The sequence below is a fragment of the Macaca fascicularis genome, chromosome 20 (genome assembly GCF_037993035.2).
Source record: "Macaca fascicularis isolate 582-1 chromosome 20, T2T-MFA8v1.1".
NCBI classification, from domain to species: domain Eukaryota; kingdom Metazoa; phylum Chordata; class Mammalia; order Primates; family Cercopithecidae; genus Macaca; species Macaca fascicularis.
Genome location: NC_088394.1, coordinates 44,465,965 through 44,488,769, shown reverse-complemented (window position 1 = coordinate 44,488,769; position 22,805 = coordinate 44,465,965). Strand labels below are relative to the sequence as shown.

At 39.3% G+C, this 22,805-nt stretch overlaps 1 protein-coding gene and 1 long non-coding RNA gene across 8 annotated transcripts in view; both read left to right on the top strand.

Annotated features, from left to right (window-relative positions):
• Window positions 1-22,805, top strand: part of N4BP1 (NEDD4 binding protein 1) — a 73,384-nt gene that overhangs the window by 33,883 nt on the left and 16,696 nt on the right. For 6 of the 7 annotated variants that reach the window (XR_012428924.1, XR_012428923.1, XR_286923.5 and 3 more), the window contains exon 2: window positions 15,578-17,268. Coding sequence is in view for 4 of the 7 variants with exons in the window: in XM_074027192.1 (XP_073883293.1) it covers window positions 15,578-17,268 (1,691 nt within the window). In the remaining 3 variants the exon portion in view is untranslated. Of the gene's footprint in view, window positions 1-6,472; window positions 6,491-15,577; window positions 17,269-22,805 lie in introns of those variants that run through there. The other variant, XM_065536899.2, reaches the window with a different exon arrangement.
• On the top strand, window positions 8,337-12,034 carry LOC141409272 (uncharacterized). The gene is made up of 2 exons (XR_012428925.1): window positions 8,337-10,932; window positions 11,248-12,034. It is a non-coding gene; the product is annotated as an uncharacterized lncRNA (long non-coding RNA).

Below are 22,805 nucleotides of genomic sequence, written 5' to 3'. Positions count from 1 at the left end.
ATGTGAAGCAGTCATAAGCATTTTGCACAGCTGTTTCCCAAAACTATGCAGTTCATCTTGTGATACTGGTTTTAGTTATATGAGGAATACTGTCAGACAGCTCTGTCTGTGCTGAGCATTTCTCTGCCGGTCTTGCCAGTGCTTCCACACTTGCAGCACAGGAGACCCAGGAGCTCTCCTCTGGCCCTCTGTGATGCTTTCAGAGGATCTGACTCTTACTTAATTTTGTAACCCAAACAATGTCTGAACATATTCCCCTTTGAACATACCACTTTCTGTGAAAGGATTGTTGTATATGCTATGAAAAGTCAATGAATTTGTTGGTAAATAATACCTCAGATTGAGAATTTTATAGTACAAAATTTCTGTAAGTGCAAATATATAATATTGACTTAAGTGGATTAAAATGTTGGGAGTTTTGTGATTGTCATTTAAAAAATGACAAAAAATTAAGGTAGTTCACTGGTCTTTTTGCAGTTACTTCTCTGTCTCAACATCCAATTTAATTTTATGTTTTATTTTGGTTGTATAGTGTGGAGAACATTTGAAGTCATACAGTTAGTTATAGATTTAACGTTTTCAAGCAGCTATTCTTGCAATAACATTCAATTAAACTAATCCAGAAAAGTAACAGAGAAGTAATAGAAAATGTTTGTTTCGTGGATGAATTACTCAATATTTCATAACTGCTGACATTCCTTATCTCAAATGTCAGATACGAAACAAGCAAAACTTAAAATTAGGGCCAAAACTATCAGTGACACATCATAGCATGTTATGCATCCACTTCAATAGCATGTTATGCATCCACTTCAACATTTTTTTATTAAAAGTAGAAGGTGGGAAGTATACCAAAATAATACATACACATGGTTTAAAACAGAAAATCAAGTAGTACTAAAAGATTTATGTGTACAGCAGCAGTTCCTTGCTTCCAACCCTCCCTAACTTCCTAGAGGCAACTATTTTTTTTTACTGTTTTTAGCTGTTTGTTCTGATGGTTACCTAAAGAATTATAAATAATTAGCAGTTGACCCTTGAACAAACAACGTGGGTTTGAACTGCACTGGTCTGCTTATATGCAGATTTTTTTCCACCTCTGAAATAGTGAGACCAATCCCCCCTTCTTCTCAACCTATTCAAAGTGAAGGTAAGGATGAAGGCCTTCATGTAGATCCACTTCCACTTAATGAATAGTAAACACATTTTCTCTTCCTTATGATTTTCTTAATGACATTTTCTTTTCTCTAGCTTACTTTATTATGAATACAGTATATAATACATTCAACATACAAAATTATAATTGACTGTTTCTGTTATTGGTAAGGCCTCTAATCAACAGTAGGCTATTCGTAGTTAATTTTGAGGGAGTCAAAAAGTTATACGTGAATTTTCAATTGTGTTGGAGTGTCGGTACTCCTTATCTGTATTGTTCGGGGGTCAACTATACTACTGGTTTTGTTTGTTTGTTTGTTTGTTTTTTGTTTTGAGACAAAGTCTCACTCTGTCACCCCGGACTGGAGTTCAGTGGCATGATCTCAGCTCACTGCAACCTCCACCTCCCAGGTTCAAATGATTCTCCTGCCTCAGCTTCCAGAGTGGCTGGGACTACAGTGTGTGCCACCATGCCTGACTAATTTTTGTATTTTTAGTAGAGATAGGGTTTCACCATGTTGGCCAGGCTGGTCTTGAACTCCTGACCTCAAACAGCCTGCCTCGGCCTCCCAAAGTGCTGGGATTATAGGTGTGAGCCACTGCGCCCAGCCTATACTGCCATTTCTTACCAATTATGGGCATTATTCACTTTCTTTAAGATAAATGAGACAAAAACTATCCCAGTTTTTCCAATATAGTTATGTTTTTTAGTTACCCAGTGCAGAGCCAAGTACTGTACTACATTTATGGGGTTTTTTTGGAACAACTTTTAATTTTTTCCTGAATTTTTTTTTTTTTTTTTTTTGAGACAGGGTCTTGCTCTGTTGCCCAGGCTAGAGTGCAGCTCACTGCAGCCTCCACACGGGCTCAGGCAGTCCTCCCACCTCAGCTTCCTGAGTAGCTGCTACTACAGACATGCACCACAATGTTCAGCTAATTTTTTAACTTTTTGTATTGCCCAGGCTGGCCTCAAACTCCTGAGCTCAAGGCCCAAGCCTTTCCTGGAATTTGTATCTGCCCTGTTTTCATCCACTTGTGAAATGTGTTTTATATATACCCTTACTACTTTATAAGTATTTATTTATATCTCTATTTTAGCATCCTTTTTGGGAGAACGCCTCTAAAATCCTCTTCCCTTCTCTAATCCACTGGTTCCTCAGTTTGTCTGCTGCATAGCTATGACGTTTGGACTTCTAGTTGCCACTCTTGGATTGTATAACTATTTCATCTCCCTTATTTTGGTGAATTTCATTGTCAGATATTTGTTTGCTAAGAAAAGAATCCATAGAAGTAATTTTCTGGGTCTTTATTCTATATTGTATTTGATATGTAATGTGGATAGGTATAGAATTATAGATTGAAAATCATCTTCCCTTAGAACTTTGGATACATTACTGCCTGCCCGTTCCCCCTCCCCCGTCATCCAGAATTGCTTTTGAGAATTTGTGACATTCTTATTGTCATTCTTTTGTATGTCCTGTTCCCACCCTGCTCCCAGGATTTTTCTTACGGGACTTTTGAAAGTAATCATGCCTAGGTATTTTGTTTTTCCTTTCAAGATGTTTCTGGCCTTTAGTTCCAAGAAAGTTGTAATTGTTTCACTAATTATGCTTGGGTTCTTATGTATTTTATTTATTTTTTTATTTAAAGACAGGGTCTCACCCTGTCACCTTGGCTGGAGTGCAGTGGTGCAAACATGGCTCACTGCAGCCTCAACTTCCTGGGCTCAAGTGATCCACTCACCTCAGTCTCCCAGGTGGCTGGGACTACAGGCACATGCCACCATGCCTGGCTAATTTTTGTGTTTTTTTATAGAGATGGGGTTTCTCCATGTTGCCTAGGCTGGTCTCAAACTCCTGGCCTCAAATGATCTGCCCACCTCAGCATCCAGAAGTGTTGGGATTAGAGACTCATGACCTCACCCAGCCTTCTTGTGTATTCTAGTTCTGGGAAATGATTTTATGTTACTTTTGTATTAATTGCCATTCTCCCTTTTTGACATGCTAGTTATTTGGATTTGGGATATCCTAGGTGGACCTTTAAGGCCTCTTTTCTTATTTTTCCCATTTCTTTGTTTTCATGATACTTTTAGAAAGGTTTCTTCACCTTTGTCTTTCAGTTTTTCTATTGATTCTTATTTTGGCCATCATATTCTTAATTTGCCCACATTTCTATTCTGATTTCTTTCCTTTTCCTCTTCTTTTTCTTCCTTCCTTTCCCTTCTTTTAGCATCTTGATTCCTGTTCTGTGGGTTCAGTATCATCTTATATCTGTTTGAAACCACTAATTAAAATTTCGTGAAGGTTTTCTTTTGTGCCCTGCATTACCTAGTTTCCTGCAGTTCTCCGTGTGATCTGCTTAATTGGTTTCCATCTTTTGTATTTAGGCCTTTGTTCCAGTATGGGTGTTTTTGATGTTTGACACTAGATCTGAAATGGAAGCTCTGTATCTGGGCAGAATCTGTCAATAGGTGGGCTTTACCTTGGGTCGGATACAGCAATAGCCCCTTTTGAGGGAGTATTTGTTTTGAGGGTCTTTCGTCTGGAGAGTAAATCTCTCCTCTTCAGCTTGGCTAGTTGTTGCTGGTGGCCCACTGAGGAGATATGATCAAATTTTCCGTATCCAAGTGGCTGCACAGTAATCTCAATAGTATTTGACCAATGTGAATTCAACTATTCACTTAACTCATGTTGGATGGGCAGCATCACCTACATTAACAGGCAAGAAGTTTCCAGTTCTTGGTAAGATAGAGTAAGCTGGCCAGGCACAGTGGCTCACACCTTTAATCCTGGCACTTTGAGAGGCCAAGGCAGAAGGATCCCTTGAAACCAGGAGTTCTAGACCAGCCTGGCCAGTATGGTGAAACCCTGTCTCTACTAAAAATACAAAAATTATCCAGGTGAGGTGGCACACGCCTATAATCCCAGCTACTTGGGAGGCCAAGACAGGAGAAGCGCTTGAACCCAGTGCCACACTGTACTCCAGGCTGGGTGACAGAGCGAGACTCTGTCTCAAAAATAAAAAAAAAATAAAAATAAAAAAAAGAGTAAGCACACTCCACCCTGTCAGTCCTACTGAATACAGCGATAAAACCTAGGCAGAATGCATATAGCAACTATTTGAGGACCCTGAAAAATAAATAATAGGCAGATTTAGAACAAAGACCAGAATTTAAAGTACCACCAGCTGGGCACAGTGGCTTATGCCTGTAGTGCCAGCACTTTGGGAGGCCAAAATGGGTGTATCAACTGAGCCCAGAAGTTCCAGGCCACCCTGGGTAACATCTCTACTAAACCCCATCTCTACTAAAATACAAAAAATTAGCTGGGCATGGTGGCATGTGCCTGTAGTCCCAGCTACTCGGGAGGCTGTGGCATGAGAATTGACTTGAGTCCCAGAGGCAAAGTTTGCAGTGAGCCAAGATCATGCCACTGCACTCCAGCTTGGGCTGCAAAGTGAGACTCCATCTCAAAAAAGAAAAGAAAAAGTATCACCAAACCAGCAGTGAGTTTACCATTTGTTCCCCCTCATTAATCCTCCAGCATGAACATAACATAGTTCCACCAGGACACACCAGGAAAAGCCTTCTAGTTTCAGCCCAAGTGACAGAAAAGGAAACATCCAAAACTTAGAGTGAGCCCCCCCCCTTTTTTTCTTCTTTATTCTCATGTAACCCAGCCCCAAATAATCATGTAGTGGCAATCGAAGCTTGTAGAAGCCAAAATTCCAACATAGGAGAACCTTTCTCTCTAATTGTAGTTGTGGGCTCCATTGATTTTTCTCTCTGTGTGTCCTGGCTGGATCCAAGCACAGTTGCAGAGGTACAAGGCAGTGGGTTAATCAAAAGCCCCATCTTTCTGGGTGGAGGACCAAGGGGAGAGAGCCCCAGGAAACCAGAAAGCACCAGGTAGATGGCAGAGAGGGAAGAGTTCAGGAAAGTGAGCCATGAAGTTGTTCATAATCCCCTTGGCTGATCCCCAAGGTACACATGCATGGATCTGTTCCTAATCAGCATAAGAAAGGCTTTTGAGAACTGAATTAACAAAAAGACCACCGTCCAAGTCCCAGAATGGCTACACAGTGGCATACATGTGGGATAGATACATAGCATTGCAGGCCAGGCATGGTGGCTCATGCCTATATTCCCGGCACTTTGGGAGGCCAAGGCAGGTGGATCGCTTGAGCCCAGGAGTGAGTTCAAGGCCAGCCTGGGCTACATGGAGAAACCCTGTCTCTACAAAAAATAGAAAAATTAGCCAGGCATGGTGGCATGCACCTGTGTTCTCAGCTACTTGGGAGGCTGAGGTGGGTGGATCACTTGAACCCAGGAGATTGAGGCTGCAGTGAGCTATGATGGCACCGCTGCACTCCAGCCTAGGTGACAGAGCAAGACCCTGTCTCAAAAATAAAAATTAAAAAAATAGTATTGCAGGGCTTTGAAAACTGAACTGATATTGGAACCACAGCTCAGAAGACAGGTTGCAGCTTGCAGCCTGAATCTAATTACATCAACTATCTGCTAAAACAAAAGTTTCAGTATTTATAAGATTTAAACAAGATTGAAGGTTTTATAACATAATTTTGCATTGTTCAAAATGGATATAATTCAAAATTGGCATATAAAGGGATAGGAAAATCTCAACTCATATAGGAAAAGACAGCAGTGCTGAGATGACACAGATGTTGCAGTTATTTGATGAAAGACTAAAATATTCAACCAGCAACTGAAAACACTCCACAGGCAATCTTAAATACTCTTAAAACCATTAGAAAAAGTAAGTTTCAGCAAAGAAATAGAAGATAGAGGAACCAAATGGCAAAAGTATGTGATGCTGAAAAAGTATTTGAAGAAATAATTGCCGAAGACATTTCAAGTTTGGCAAAAGATATAAACATGATGGTTCAAGCAGTTCACGGAACACAACCAGAATAAACCCAAAGATTTCCATACCCAGAAACATCGAAAGCACACTGTTGAAAATTGAGGACGTAAAAATCATGAAAGCATCCAGGGAAAATCATACCATATGTGGGGGAACAAGAATTCAAATGACTGTGACTTATCAGAAACTGGAAAGGACAGAAGAAAGTGGCACAATATTTTTTAAGTGATGAAAGACAAGAAATGTTAACCCATTTTCTTGTATTCTGTTTGCTGGGGAGAAAAAAATGTTAACCCAGAATTCTCTATCCAGTGAAATTATCCTTCAAGAATGAAAGTGAAATAAAGCATTCTCAGTTGAAGAAAAACTAAAGAGAAATTATTGCCCACAGTCTACACCAAAGAGTCTATTCCTTAGGAATTCTCCTAAGGAAAGTTCTTCCAATATAAATGGTAAATATCTGGGTAAATGTAATAGGTTACTTTCTCCTCTTGATTTCTTTAAAATGAGTTTCATACATTGAAAGCAAAAATTAAAATGTTGTCTGACGGGATTTCAAATGCATGTAAATACAATGTGTGAGATCACTGTAACCTAACATTGGGAGAGAGGAAAGGAACCAGGAATAAAGAAACCGGTATGCTGATGTCCTAAAATTTTTACCAATGGGATTTGAATTTACGGAGGTGACAACACAGGTCAGTGCCAGTGAAAGAATTTACTATTTACAGGCCGGGCGCGGTGGCTCAAGCCTGTAATCCCAGCACTTTGGGAGGCCGAGACGGGCGGATCACGAGGTCAGGAGATCGAGACCATCCTGGCTAACACGGTGAAACCCCGTCTCTACTAAAAATACAAAAAAAAATAAGCCGGGCGAGGTGGCGGGCGCCTGTAGTCCCAGCTGCTCGGGAGGTTGAGGCAGGAGAATTGCGCGAACCCGGGAGGCGGAGCTTGCAGTGAGCAGAGATCTGGCCACTGCACTCCAGCCTGGGTGACAGAGCCAGACTCCGTCTCAAAAAAAAAAAAAAAAAAAAAATTTACTATTTACATTTGCTGAGAGAAGGGGACATGCCATGCCATGCAGGACCACAGGGAAGCATCAGGGTTTGGTCAGGAGGCAGAAGCAGGCCAGAGGAAAGCCTAAGCCAGAGACTTTATTGGGGCTTCTGTGAGAAAGGGAAGGTGGGGCGAGGTAAACAGTTTAGGATTAGATAGTTTGAATAATTCTCACAGGCTTTATAGGGACTGTCTCTGGTTGTCTGGTACCTGGCCTTAGGTTGATTTAGTGCAGGGGAAATATTGGCTTCGTATGTGAGACTCAAAGAGATGGGAGGGAGCATAGCACTGGGTCAGGCAGTCTGCACCTAAAAGGCATTCCCCAGCCAAGCTGGGGACCACCCCTAGGAATTAGCTGGCTCTGGAAGGGGCAGCCTCTCTCATGGTCTGAAAGGTCCCCCAAGATGTCAAAACATCATATGATAGAGAAAATAAGAAACATTTATATAAGTGGTATAGTTTTATGAAATGATAGAATAGTGATGATAAGTAGGCTGTGAAAAGAATATTGTAATCAGCATCACCACTTAAAAACTATATGAAGAGATACAGATAAAAATGCAGTAGGGGCCAGGCGTGGTGGCTCTCACCTGTAATCCCAGCACTTTGGGAGGCCGAGGTAGGTGGATCAGTTGAGCCCAGAAGTTCAAGACCAGCCTAGCAAACATAGCAAAACCCCGTCTCTACTAAAAATACAAAAAATTAGCCAGGCGTGGTGGTGTGCACCTGTAATCCCAGCTACTTGGGAGGCTGAGGTACAAGAATCGCTTGAACCTGAGAGATGGAGGTTGCAGTGAGCCGAGATCCATGCCACTGCACTGAAGCCTGGGCGACAGAGCAAGACTGTGTCTCACGAAGAAAAAAAAGTGTGATAGGTAAATTATTATACTAAGTGTTTGTATAATGCAAAAGAAGGCAAGATAGAACAGGAATCAAATATAGGAAGCAAGCAGAAAACAAGTGAAATGGTAGGCAGATTTGCCAATAGTTACATTAAATGTAAATCAACACTCCAATTAAAAGACAGGCACTGTCATAGTGGATTAAGAACATATAATCAAATTATCTGGTGTCTTCAAGAAGCTGAATTCAAGTATTACAGGTAAGTAAAAAGTGAAAGAAGGAAAGACATGTGCCATGCAAACATTTAAAAGAAAGGTGGAGTGTCAATATTACTATCAGTAGCCTTCAGAGCAAAGAAAGTTACCAGATATTAAGAGAGACACTACATAATAGTAAGAGGGTTAATTCAAGAAGACATTATGTAACAGTGCTAAATGTTTATATTCCTAACAATAGAGTTGCAAAATATGTGAACCAAAAACTGGCAGAACTGAAAGGAGAATTTGATAAATCCACAGTTATAGTTGGAGACCTCAACACCCTTCTCTCAATAGTTGATGGAACCATTAAACAGAAAATAAATGAGGATGTAGAAGAACTCAGCACCACCATCAACCAGCCAGGTTCTAATACACATCTATAAAACATCCCAGTCAGCAACAGCAGAATATACATTCTTTATGAGCACCCATAGAAATGTCAAGATAGACCTTATCCTGGGCTACAAAACAATTCTCAATAAATTTAAAATAATTGAAATCATACAGTGTTTTGACTACAAAGAGATCCAACTAAAAATCACCAACAGAAGGATAGCAGGAAATCTTCAAAAACTTGAAAACTAAATAACACTTCTAAATTTATGAGTCAAAGGGAAATTTTGAAAAATATATGAACGAAATGAAAATGCAGCATATCATAGTTTCAGGATGCCACTAAAGCCATGCTGAAAGGGAAACTTCTGCCACTTAAATGCTTACATTAGCAAAAGAACAGGCCGGGCCCAGTGACTCACGCCTGAAATCCCAACACTCTGGGAGGCCAAGGTGGGAGGATTGCTGGAGCCCAAGAGTTTGAGACTAACCTTGACAACATAGCAAGACCTCTCCTGTATAATAATAATGAAAAAAAAGAAAAGTCTTGATAATTTAAGGTTCAAGGAACTAGAAAAAGAAGAGCAAAATAAACCCAAAGCAAGCAGAAGGAAAATATAATAAAGAGCAGAAATTAATGAAGCTGAAAACACAATAGAGAAAATCAGTGAAATGAAAGCTTGTTCTTTGAAAAGATTAGTAAAATCGACAAGTCTCTTAGCAACACTAACAAAGATGAGAGAAGCTGCAAACTACTAATATCAGGAATGAAACCAAGGTGTCTTTGCAGACATCAGAAAGATAAGAAAACTACAAACAACTCTACATACATAAATTTGGTGACTTAGTTGAAATGGACCAGTTCCTCAAAAGGCACAAACTACCATGACTCACTTCATATGAAATAGCTATAAGGCTATTGAAAATTATCTATTAAGGAAATTGAATTGATAATTTTTGAACTCCTATGAAAGAAATCTCCAGGCCCAGGTTGTTTCACTGGAGAATTCTACAAAATGTCTAAAAAAGAATGAACATCAGTTCTATAGAATCTCTTCCAAGAACTGCAAGAGGAGAGAACACTTTCTAACTCATGTATAGCCTGTATTACCCTGATGGTAAACCCAGACAAAAACAGTACCAAAAAGGAAAAAGTCCTTATAGATTCTTAACAAAATATTTACAAATATAATTCAGCAATATGTAAAATAATTATACACCATAACCATGTAGGGGTTATTCCAGGGATGTAAGGCTGGTTCAGTATTCAGAAGTCAATGTAACCAACCATATTAACAGGCTGAGGAAGAAAAATAATCACAGGATTGTATCAGTTGATGCAGTAAAGCATTTGACAAATTTCAACACCCATCCATATTCATGATCCTAGAGAATAGGTAACTTCCTCAATGTGATAAAGAGCATCATTAAAAACTTTCCAGGTTTCATCATTCTTAATGGTGGGAAAGACTGAGTGCTTTTCTCTGTAGATCATTAACAAGGCAAGCATATTTGCTCACACCACTGCTCCCCAACATAGTGCTGTACTTTCTAGCCACTGCAGTAAGGCAAGAAAATAAACGGCATATAAGTCAGAAAAGAAGAAATATTTGTAGATGACATAATTGTCTGTGTAGGAATTCCCCAGGAAACTACACATACACACAGATCCTTGAACTTCTAATAGGAATAAGTGAGTTCAGGAAGGTTTCATGATTAACATACAGAAATCAATTACATTTTTATATACTAACAATGGACACATAGAAACCAAAATTTTAAATACAACACCATACACAATCGCTCAGAAAAATAAAATTCTTAAAATATGAAATCTTAGAAAACGTACAGGATTTGTATTCTGAAACTCAAAAGGCTAATGAAAGAAAGCAAATGAGATCTAAATAAATGTATAGAAATACCAGGTTCCTGGATCAGGAGACTCAGCAGATGTCAGTTATGCTCAGATTCATGTCTGTTGCTGACACGTAATTGTCAGCACAATTGCTGATAAAATTCCAGCAAGATATTTTGTAGACACAGACAAAATTATTCTAAAAGTATATATGGGAAGACAAAGGAACTGGAATAATTAAAGCAATTAAAAATTATAAAGAGTGAGCAAGTCATTACCCAATTTTAAGAAATTATACAGTTACAGTAATCAAAACGGTGTGGTCTTGATGAAGGGATAGACACATAGATTGGAACAGAATAGGGAACTCACAAGTAGCTCCACACAAGTATGGCTACGTGATTTTTTGACAAAAGTGCAATTCAGTGGTGAAAGAATAGCCTTTTCAAGAAATGATGCTACAGCAGTATTATACCTATAGGCAAAAACGTGAAGCTCAAGGTAACCCTCACACCTTATTTTAAAATGTACTAAAAATGGATCATAGGTTTTTTTGGTTTTTTTTTTTTTTGAGACGGAGTCTTGCTCTGTCACCCAGGCTGGAGTGCAGTGGCTGGATCTCAGCTCACTGCAAGCTCCTCCTCTCGGGTTCACGCCATTCTCCTGCCTCAGCCTCCTGAGTAGCTGGGACTACAGGCACCTGCCACTTCGCCCGGCTAGTTTTTTGTATTTTTTAGTAGAGACGGGGTTTCACCGTATTAGCCAGGATGGTCTCGATCTCCTGACCGCATGATCCGCCCGTCTCGGCCTCCCAAAGTGCTGGGATTACAGGCTTGAGCCACTGCGCCCGGCCGGATCATAGGTTTAAATGTAAAACTTAGAAGGTAACATTGGAGAGGTCTTCAGTACCTCAGGCTTGGTGAAGAATAAAATCGATAAACTGAACTTCCTTAAAATTAAAAACTTGCTGTCACAAAACACCCTGTTAAGAGGATGGGAAGACAAACTACAGACCAGGAGAAAATATCTACAAGCCACATATTTGACAAAAGACTCTTAGAATATATAAAGAGCTCTCAAAACTCAACAGTAATAAAACAACCCAGTTAGAAAATGGACAGAAGGATACTACAGACTAGGAAGGAAAGGGAGAGATTTGTTAATAGATACAAAATTACAGCTCCCTGGGGAGAATAAATTCTAGTGTTTCATATCACTGTAGAATGACTATAGTTAACAATAATACATAGTTTCAAATAGCTAGAAGGATGATGGAGGATATAGAGTGCTCACAACACAGAGAAATGCTAAATGTTTGAGATGGATATGCTGATTAACCTGTTCTGATCACTATACATTGTATGTATTAAGACTTCCCTGTGTGACCCATGAATATATACAATCAGCTGGGCACAGTGGCTCAGGCCAGCATCCCCTTGTTCTATTAGATCTGCATTTAATTTAACAGTCTGGTTTTCTTTAGAAAACAGACAAAAAATCATAGGATATAGACTGCTTCAATCAGTAGCAACTAATTGTAATCCCAGAATTTGGGAGGCGGAGGCTGAGGCAGAGGGATCACCTGAGGTCAGGAGTTCAAGACCAGCTTGGCCAATACGGTGAAACCCATCTCTACTAAAAATACAAAATTAGCCAGGTGTGGTGGCACATGCCTGTAATCCCATCCACTTGGCAGGCTGAGGCAGGAGAATCGCTTGAACCCGGGAGATTGCACCATTCCACTCCAGCCTGGGTGACTAGAACAAAACTCCATCTCAAAAAAAAATATATATATAGATATACAATCATTTGTCAATTAAAAATTTAAAAAAAAATTCTAGAGACAGGGTCTCGCTCTTTTGCCCAGGCTGGAATGCAGTGACATGATCTCAGCTTACTGCAGCCTCAGTCTCCTGGACTGAAGCGATCCTCCCATCTCAGCCTCCCAAGTAGCTGGAACTACAGGCACACACCAACATTCCCGGCTTATTTTTTGTAGAAATGGGGTTTCACCATGTTGCCCAGGCTAAATTAAAAGAAAACCTTTTTTTTTTTTTTAAATTTTTTGTTTTGAGATGGAGTCTCGCTCTGTTGCTAGGCTGGAGTGCGGTAGTATGATCTTGGATCACTGCAACCTCCATCTCCCAGGTTCAAGTGCTCTTACCTCAGCCTCCCGAGTAGCTGGGACTGTAGGCGTGCGCCTCCATGCCCAGCTAATTTTTATATTTTTAGTAGAGACGGGGTTTCAGTATGTTTGCCATGATGGTCTCAATCTCTTGACCTCGTGATTGCCTTCCTCGGTCTCCCAAAGTGCTGGGATTACAGGCATGAACCACCGCACCTGGCCTAAAAGAAAACTCTTTCAAGGAAGAAAGTGGACAAAAGGATTAAGTATTTTACCAAAGAGAATATGTAGATGGTTATTAGCACATGGAAAGATATTTAACACCACTGTATTAGGGAGATGTAAACTAAGACCAAATACTACACTCCTATTAGAACAAGTAAAATAAAAAAGAGTGACTGGCAAATTCTGGCAAAGTTGTGGAGAAACTGGATCTCTCAAACATGGGTGGGGAAATGTAAAATAGTATAACTATTCTGGAAAGTAGTTTGGCGGTCCCTTGTAAAACTAAACACACACATACCATATGACCCAACAGCAGTTGCCCTCCTGAGCATAGCCCAGAGAAATGAAACTTGAGTTCACATAAAAACTAGCACATGAGTGTTCATAGCAGCTTTATTTGTAGTAGTTCCAAATAGGAACAACTAAAATGTAGGGAGATGGATTAAAAAAACTGGTTCATCCATCCCATGGAATACAACTGAGCAGTAACAAGGAATGAACTCGATATATGCAGCAGCTTGAATGGATTTCAACAGCAGTATGTTGAGTGAAAAAAGCGAACCCCAAAAGTCATATATAATTCTATTTTTATAGCATTCTTGAAGTCACAAAATTATAGACATGAAAAATTGCCGGGGGTTAGGGATGGAAGGTAGGAGTAGGTGGACATGACTGTAAAGGGGTAATGAGGGAAATCTTTGTGGTGATGGAATAGTTCCATATCTTGACTGAGGTGGTGGTTTCAGGAAGCTGCACATATGATAAAATGACTGCACATATAATAGAACTATATAGACAGAAATGTGTCAGTGTAAATCTCCTGACCGTGAAATTGTACTGTAATTACATAAGATGCAGTGATTAGGGGAAACTGAAGAGTACACAGGACTTTATGTAGTACCTTTGGAACTTCTTGAGAACCTATAATTATTTCAAAATAAATTTTAAAACGTTAAAGCCACAACCTAAATACAGCATAATTTCAAACAAGTGATAGCTAAATGTTGCCTCTTTGGAGATCTTCAGGGATGCTGACTTCAGTCTTTAACACTGCTGCACATTCAGGAAAAGTGGATAGGTTATAGTACTTTATGTTTAACTCAGTTGACATGTTCACAGAAATAGCAAGCTGCCCCATTAAAAAGACAGAGCTTGGCCAGATGCAGTGGTTCACAGCTGTAACCCCAGCATTTCAGAGACCAAGGCAGGCAGATTGTTTGAGCTCATCAGGGGATTTGAGATCAGCCTGGGCCACATGATGAAATCTCATTTCTACAAAATATACAAAAATTAGCCAGGTGTGGCGGTGCATGCCCGTAGTCACAGCTACTCAGGAGGCTGAGATGGGAGGATCGCTTGAGCCTGGGAGGTAGAGGTTGCAGTGAGCTGAGATCACACTACTGCACTCGAGCCTGGGCAACAGACCCTGTCTCTAAAATAACAGAACTCCTCTATCCAGCATCAGTTACCTCCATGCTTTACCACCAAGACCACAAATACTTCAGGTGCTTTTAGAAGGAGGTAAGGGAGCTCATATATCTGCTGTTTCATCTACTTATAAAGATGTTGTAGTTCTAAATTTCAGATGCACAAGGAATATTTACACACGTTTGAATATTCTCACTGAAGTTGTGTAACTATCACAGCAAGTATATATTAAAGTACAGGCTTACCATGCCTCTTCTTGACTACTGCTGCACAGGTTTAACTTTTTGGTAACACCATTCTAATTTTAGTTTAAAGTATAGATCAGATATCTCCAGACTCATTTCCTACAAATTTCTGTCCAGAATTTTGACTGATCATTTAAGTAACAGCGTTGTTACTACTTAGTAAGCACTTACTATGTGCAAGGCACTGTTGTCGAGACTTTACCTTCCATTATCTTTTTGAATTCCCTCAAAACCCCTGCAGTTACACTCCTTTTATAGTTGAGGAAACTGGGCTTAGAGGGATTAGGTAACTTGAGCAAGATAGTACCTGTCATGTGGCTGGAATTTTAGACCAAGACACTGACCCTAGAGCCAAAGTTATTAACAGATATGTTCCTGTGTGTGTGTTTGCTTGTCTGCTTGATTCATACTTCTGACTCCAGTAGCAACTAATTGCTAAGAGAACTCAGTTCCCTTTCTTGCCTCATTTCAGCCTCCTTTCAATACCAGCATCTGAGAACAGCAATACTGTCCAGCATTCACTTGTTCTATTAGATCTGCATTTAATTTAACAGTCTGGTTTTCTTTAGAAAACAGACAAAAAATCATACAGGAGATAGATTGTTTCAACCAACTGGAAAAAAAAAATTTTGTTAATGTTATTCTTGCTTCTTAATAAGCTTGCTTTTGCTTTGAAAACAAAAAAAAAATTAATGTGATTCTTTATACCTTCAAGAAATCTGGAAACCAAGGGTAATAGTATCAAAAGTCAAGATTTGTTCTCTAGTCAGTCACTTGATTTGATTATTTATCTCTTGATTATGTCATGGAAGTAATACATTACTGGTAGCAAGCAAAGATGTCTTTTCATTAGAGATGTAGATAAATCTATCCTTGGGATTATTCACTGTGTAGCTCAGCAAATCCATAAGATCACATTGCATAAAATGTTACAAAATACCCACCTTTTAGATTTGGATGAAAATTTTTCGGTTCCTCTAAAGATGATTTAAGCAACTTATATCTGTTACTTTCAATGTTTTATTTAAAACATGACGTTTTGTTCAAAATTACAGACATGCTTGTGATTTTTATAAAATTGACCTGACATTTGTAGTTGCATGTGTAATTTATTATGTGCTATAAGGAACTTTTGTAAATTGACCTAATTTCTTATTTTCTCTTTACAGGAATATATTAAAGGAATCTGTGAACCTGAACTAGAAGAAAGAGAATGTTACCCCAAAGACATGCACTGCATTTTTGTTGGGGCAGAGAGCCTGTTTCTGAAAAGCTTGATTCAGGATACTTGTGCTGACCTCTGCATTCTGGACATTGGCCTTCTTGGCATCAGAGGAAGTGCTGAGGCCGTGGTCATGGCTAGGAGTCACATTCAACAGTTTGTAAAGCTCTTTGAAAATAAAGAGAACCTACCCAGTAGTCAGAAAGAATCAGAGGTGAAAAGGGAATTCAAACAATTTGTTGAAGCCCATGCAGACAATTACACAATGGATTTGTTGATTTTGCCCACTTCCTTGAAAAAAGAACTTTTGACACTCACACAAGGTGAGGAGAATCTCTTTGAAACAGGAGATGATGATGTTATTGAAATTAGAGATTCTCAACAAACAGAGTTTACACAGAATGCTGCCACAGGGCTGAATATTTCCAGAGATGAAAGTGTTTTGCAGGAAGAGGCAAGAAATAAAGCTGGGACTCCTGTTTCTGAGCTTACAAAACAAATGGACACAGTCCTTTCTAGCTCACCAGATGTGCTTTTTGATCCAATAAATGGTCTAACCCCAGATGAAGAGGCACTTTCCAATGAGAGAATTTGTCAGAAAAGGAGATTTTCTGATTCTGAAGAAAGGCATACCAAGAAGCAGTTTTCTTTGGAAAATGTTCAGGAGGGGGAGATTTTACATGATGCTAAGACATTGGCTGGAAATGTAATAGCTGACCTATCTGATTCTTCTACTGATTCTGAAAATTTAAGTCCAGATATAAAAGAAACTACTGAGGAAATGGAATACAACATCCTCGTAAACTTTTTTAAAACCATGGGCTATTCCCAAGAAATTGTTGAAAAAGTCATTAAGGTGTATGGACCATCTACTGAACCATTATTGCTCTTAGAGGAAATTGAAAAAGAAAATAAAAGATTCCAAGAAGACAGAGAATTTTCAGCTGGTACAATGTATCCAGAGACCAACAAAACCAAAAATAAGGGTGTTTATAGCAGCACAAATGAGCTTACAACTGATTCCACTCCAAAGAAAACACAGACTCACGCACAGCAAAATATGGCAGAAAAATTTTCTCAGTTACCATTCAAAGTGGAAGCTAAACCATGTACCTCAAATTGCAGAATTAATACTTTCAGAACAGTGCCAGTAGAACAGAAACATGAAGTCTGGGGTTCAAACCAGAACTATGTTTGTAACATAGACCCTGAAACTGATGGCCTTTCACCTTCTGTTGCCTCTTCAAGTCCCAAAGAAGTCAATTTTGTTTCAAGGGGAGCTTCAAGTCACCAGCCCAGAGTTCCAGTTTTTCCTGAAAATGGTTTACACCAGCAGCCAGAACCCTTGCTTCCAAATAATATGAAATCTGCCTGTGAAAAACGTTTAGGATGTTGTAGTTCTCCTCATTCTAAGCCAAATTGTTCAACCCTTTCTCCACCAATGCCACTGCCCCAGCTGTTACCTTCAGTTACTGATGCAAGGTCGGCAGGACCTTCTGATCATATTGATTCCTCAGTTACTGGAGTTCAAAGATTTCGAGATACTCTAAAAGTACCCTACAAGCTGGAATTAAAAAATGAACCAGGGAGAACAGATTTGAAGCACATTGTTATAGATGGGAGCAATGTTGCAATTACGTAAGTCCATTCTCTGCAGATTGTTTTATTTTAAATAGGGCTCTAAATGGTGTCTGAGAATCACATGTATATAGGAACTATACATACATGTTGTATATAGTTGATCTGTAGCCTTAGGGTCGGATGGTGGAGGGGAATGGGAACCAACTGGTTGGAAAGGTTTTGTCAGTCCATCTTCTGGATTCATGAACTTTACTTCACCCTGCTGAACTTAATTTCTAAGGGCAAGAGAGGACAGAATATTATCTTTTCACATTGCATTGCTCAGTGATAGATAGTATAGTGACTTTTTAAGTCATTACATTCTTAATACTGTGAGTACCATTATGTTCTAATCTAAATAAGAAAACAAAGCTTAAAGCACAAGGATTTTTTTAATCTTACGTTAGAGTATGCCTGATCTCTAGCCTCGAGTATGCAGTGGTAATAGGTGTGATATACTTCTCTGGATAGAGCAATGGCAATTTCCTTTCAAAGGAAGTTAGTTTGAGCTTCATTGTGGGCCTCTGCTCTTATTAAAAGTTTATAATGTTTTTAGTAAAAGACATCATTTAATGAATCTGTTGTTTCTAGTTAGCCTGTCTTGGAACTCCTCTTAGTTGAAAATCCTCTGATTTGAAACCTGTACACTTGGATTTCTTTTCTAAGGGGCAGTTTAAGATCGTGGCTAAGAAGTGTGTGAGGGTCAAGAGCCTCCCCGCACTGTGGACCAGCTGTTTGATTTGGGGCAGGTCACTTAACTGTTTGGAGTTTCAGTTGCTGCAATCTGTTGCCTTCTGACCTGTCCTTAAGGACATCTTTACCATATTTCAACAACTGTGTAAAGTCTGCCTTCTGTTTTCAAAACCAGTCACCCCATTGTTAAAAGAAAAACTTCGGGCAAATTAAATTTAGCAGAGTTGATCTGCACAAACAATGATTTATGAATCTGGCAGCACCCTAAACCAGGAGAGGTTCATAGAGCTTCACTCAGCAATGAGGGCCAGTGGTATTTATCGGCAGAAGAGGGAAGTGCCCTGCAGAAACAACTTGATTGCCTACAGGTTGGCATTTGCCTTATCCAGGCATCCTGTGATGAGGCATTTGCCTTATGTAGACGTGGTCTGAACAGTTGCCAGCCTGTGATTAGCTGAAGCTTAGCTGCTGTGATTGGCTGAGACTCAGCTTTTTTTTTTTTTTTCCACAAGAATACTCTTAGGTTGCAATTTGTTTATATACTAAGGTTGCAGGTCACTATGTATGGAGGCAACTTTAGGCCAAATTTAATTTAACACCATTGATTTTTGAAGAAATATTCAAGGTGTGGCATTTTAAGTAGCTACAATTCAATAAACAGGGCACCTGGACATGGAATGAGGAAGAAGTTGCCAAATCTTAAAAATACTTTTCTGAGTTGCCAAATGTTTGTATAACTTCTTTTTTGGGAGTTCTGAGAGATCAGTTAATGCCCTGAGTTTTTAAGAATACCTATTAGGATTGAAAAATAAATGTTATTTTTAAAATATATGTTTATAGTATATTTGTAATTTTTGGTTTGTAAATTTTTTATTAGGATTTTCAGATACACAAGATAAAATAATGAATTCCCATGGGTTCCTCACCCACCTTCAATAATTACCAGCTCATGATCAGTCTTGTTTCATCCTAGCCCTTACCTCTTCCTTCCACCCCTATTATTTTGAAGGAAATCTCAGCTATATGTTCATAAATATTTTAATATGTATTTTTTAAAATATAAGGATTATTCTGGTTTTTATTATTTGAATGAATTATCGATGCTGTGTTTTGCTGTCAAAAAGAAAATGCCATCATTTCAGATGTTAAAATTTGAAGACAGGCAGCAAAAATATGCAGTATGTTTATCGTCATTTCCAAATCATGTTTATTGTCATTTCACTTTGGTTTTTTTGGCAGCCCTATTAGGGGAAACCCAGCAAATGACCTGCAGCTGCATAGCGATATCTAAGCAAAAATGTCAACTTCAGTCACCCACACCCCAAGCCCGGAACAAGTTCTTCATTGTTATGATTTCTTGAGCCAACTAGTGACACAAAATTTAGGTCACAATTGTGAGCAATTCTCATCCTCTTTCACTTTTCTGTATGTGGAAGGATTTTCCAAATAGGAAATGCAAGTTAACATAGAATGAGCAGTGATCCTGATGCTTTTTAAAAACCTTTTGGGGTAGTTAACAGGCATATTTCTCAGCAGGGTCACTGTTGGAATTTAGAGTGGTGTTACCTATCTGACAGGATGTTTTGCAAATCTAGTCCCTCCCACTTTGCTTATAATATCCTTCCCCAGTCATTGTGACACCCCAAACACACTCCCACATATTTCCTAATGCCCTGAGTACAGTATCATCTCTTTTGAAAACTACCAATTATTACACTAAGAGAAAGCTGCAAGCTTTTTTTGTTTTTTTTGGAAAACTGATTGTTTTGGGCGGATTTACATTTTCTTTGGATTCACAGATGTCTGTGTTTAAAGGCAATACTTTTACAAGTGAATGTGTTACTTTAAGGAGACAGACTTGTACTTAATTTGATGTATTGTTCTGAAAATGTCGGTAATTAAGATTTACCCATATTCTAGGAAGAAACTGCATAATGGGTATAGAGTTTTATTTTGGAGTGACAAACATTTTGGAACTAGGTGGTTGCATGACATTGTGAATGTAGTAAATGCCATTGAATTTTAGTCATGTGAATTTTACCTCAATTTTTTTGGAAGTTGGAAAAAAAATCAGCCCTTATTTTAAATCAGTTGCTTCAATGTTAAGTGTGAATTAACTTTGACTAGATTCCATGAAGAAACTGATTTGTGTTTCTTCTGTTCAATGAACTACCTCTAATACCCATAGTCCCTGACATATAGTAGGAACTCATGAAAAACTTGTTGATGAATTAAAGGCAAATTAGAATTTTTCTTTTTTTTGAGAGGTGAAGTCTGACTATTTTGCCCAGGCTGGACTCGAACTCCTGGACTCGGCCTGTCTTTCCTAGTAGCTGAAGCTATAGGCATGCCTTACCATGCCCAGTTTAGGATTTTTTTTAGTGGCTTTCTACTACCCGTTCGTAACTTCATGGTTACTATTCCAGTGGCCAGTTTAGATTTTTAACTGAGACCATATATTTAATGCAACAAATATTTGGGATTTTAAAGCCGAAACACCCATTATTATGTGTCAGGCACTGTATTTTTAAAAATGCAGCCTTCACACCAGTTGTGAGGCAAAAGTTATAATTTATACAACATGAAGTGGCTTAAAAATGTTTTCCAGGGTTACATAGATAGAGATTTGGACCCATAATGTCTTTCCCCAGAGCTGCTGTATACCGTCTCTCCTCCAGCAGAAGTTAAGGTTGGAATTTTCAGGCCAAGGCATCATTGGATACTTAAGTCTTGGGTTGCACAGCAATGTAACTAAAGCTTACAGATTTGACCCAAGTAGTTGGGGAAGTACTTATTTGATTCCTTAAGCAATAGGATCTGTTGGTGTGGGCCCCACCCTAAAGCAGCCTAGGCCCACCCTTCAATGTATTTTTGTAAAGCCTTTGTTCATTTTCCTGTCCAGAATGAGGTCTGCAGCCCATACCACCTGTGAAAACCTCCACAGTACCCTGTTTAATGCTGCCAATTTTGTATATCTTGTTCTTGCCCCCTCGTCACCATGAATGAGTCAAATGATGAGTAAGTGGAAATTGTTTTGTGATGTATGGCTAGACAGCACAGTAGTGGCCAAGAAACATTTGGGCTCTGTCAGCCTGAAACTTCAGCATGAGAGCCCCTGACATATGGGGTGATAGTTTTCCGTGTAGATGAGGTTTGCCCCTTCCCTTGCCAGAATTATGTATTTTAACCTTTTTTTCTCATACTAGTCTTTTCCATATTAGGGTTCCATAAAAAGAAATTTTTCCTGGGTAACTCAGAAAGGACTTTCCGCTGTCTCCACACTGCCCTGTCTGGTGCTATGGCTGCCATGAGTTTTTATCAGCTGTGTGTCACCCATCTCTCCTCTGCTTTGGATACTTTCTTTTAGTCGCCAGCATTCTATAATATGGCAAACAACCAGATAATATAATCTTTAACCAATTATATGGAAACAGGCATTTAAATCTCTTGAGGGCCTGCACACCTGTCCTCCCAGACTTAATAACTGTTCATTCTGTATTTGGAGCTGGGAGCCCCAGAGCTTTGGCCTTCCCGTAAGTAGCAAGGTGTTATTAATATATATACTTTGCCTCTGGGTCAAGATAGACCTTTGGTCTGGGTTTACCTGTCAACATGCTACTCTGGTTTGATTGCAGAAAGGCTAGGAGACAGTGATGAGTAAGCACATGCCTACTCAGGGTATAGGACTTGAAGTAGGAAGAATGGTCCTTAATGGACCCTCTGTATTATTTTGAGGACAATAATTTGGCTCCACTTAATTTTTTGTTATTGTAGTTTTATTTTTTGGGTAAATCTGTATGTTCTCCACCAGAATTTTGAACCTCTGTTTTAATTCCATTCCTGAGATTTTTTTAGAGTATCAAAAGTGATATGATCTTATCACTGAGAATAACATTTTGGAATTTAGTTGAGAGCTGATGTTTCTAGAAACTCCATTTGTTCCCCCTCTAGACTTGTAAGGAGTCCAGGGCAGCGGAATTCATCAGTCTGTATTTCCACCCTTGTTACGTAGTGACCCAGTGGAATTGAACTGGGTACTCCTCCTCTATCCAATTCCTCCTCTTGCCATCACCAGAAGCTGTTAAGGAAAAGAGGGAGAGTAGGTAGCACACATTTGTAGGTAGCACACATTTGTATCTGTCAAATAATCAGGGAGCCACCTTAAAAACCTTTTCAGTGCAGTTCTCTCAAGGATTATCCTTTTGCGGACTAAATATACATATTTCTTGGTTTTTCTAAGAACCAGCAGGTTGTTCTGTTGTGGATTTTCAAATTAGGACTGTGGTTGACGTTAACTCTAGGTATGTCCCTGCTGTTAAGCAATTAGAGTGATGGATGATTTATTATTTTTGAAAGATTAAAAAAGGCCCCCTCTAAAGAACCACCCCCAGTCTTTTTTCTAGTTAAAAATGTCACTTTGCTACCTTCTTGTCATATTTGAATGCCTTTAGATAAACAAAGCACTCCTGAATTATCAAGATTGGGTTTGTTTATTTACATATATTTTCTGGGATAAGAGCCTCTGAAATATTTGTGGTTCACTGAAAAAGAAATAGCCTTTAAAAAGAGGAGTCTGTGAGTAGCTCTTCTGAATCTCACAGAGCATTAGATGTTCGTGAAGTGTCCAGCCTCTTCCTGCTCTCAAGGAACGCACATGCAGGTGGGGTCATGGAAAGGGCAGGTGTGAGGAAGCCAGAGTCTAATCCAGCTCATCCCCCTGGCTGTGCAACCCAGGCAGGCTGCTCCTCCCCTAGTGACTCCTTTTTCTAACAGGCATCTAAATGCCATTCTATCTCTGTGATTCTGGTGCACCATACAGGATTGGAACTCAGAAGAGGGAGGAGGCTGAGAGAGGCCCTGTG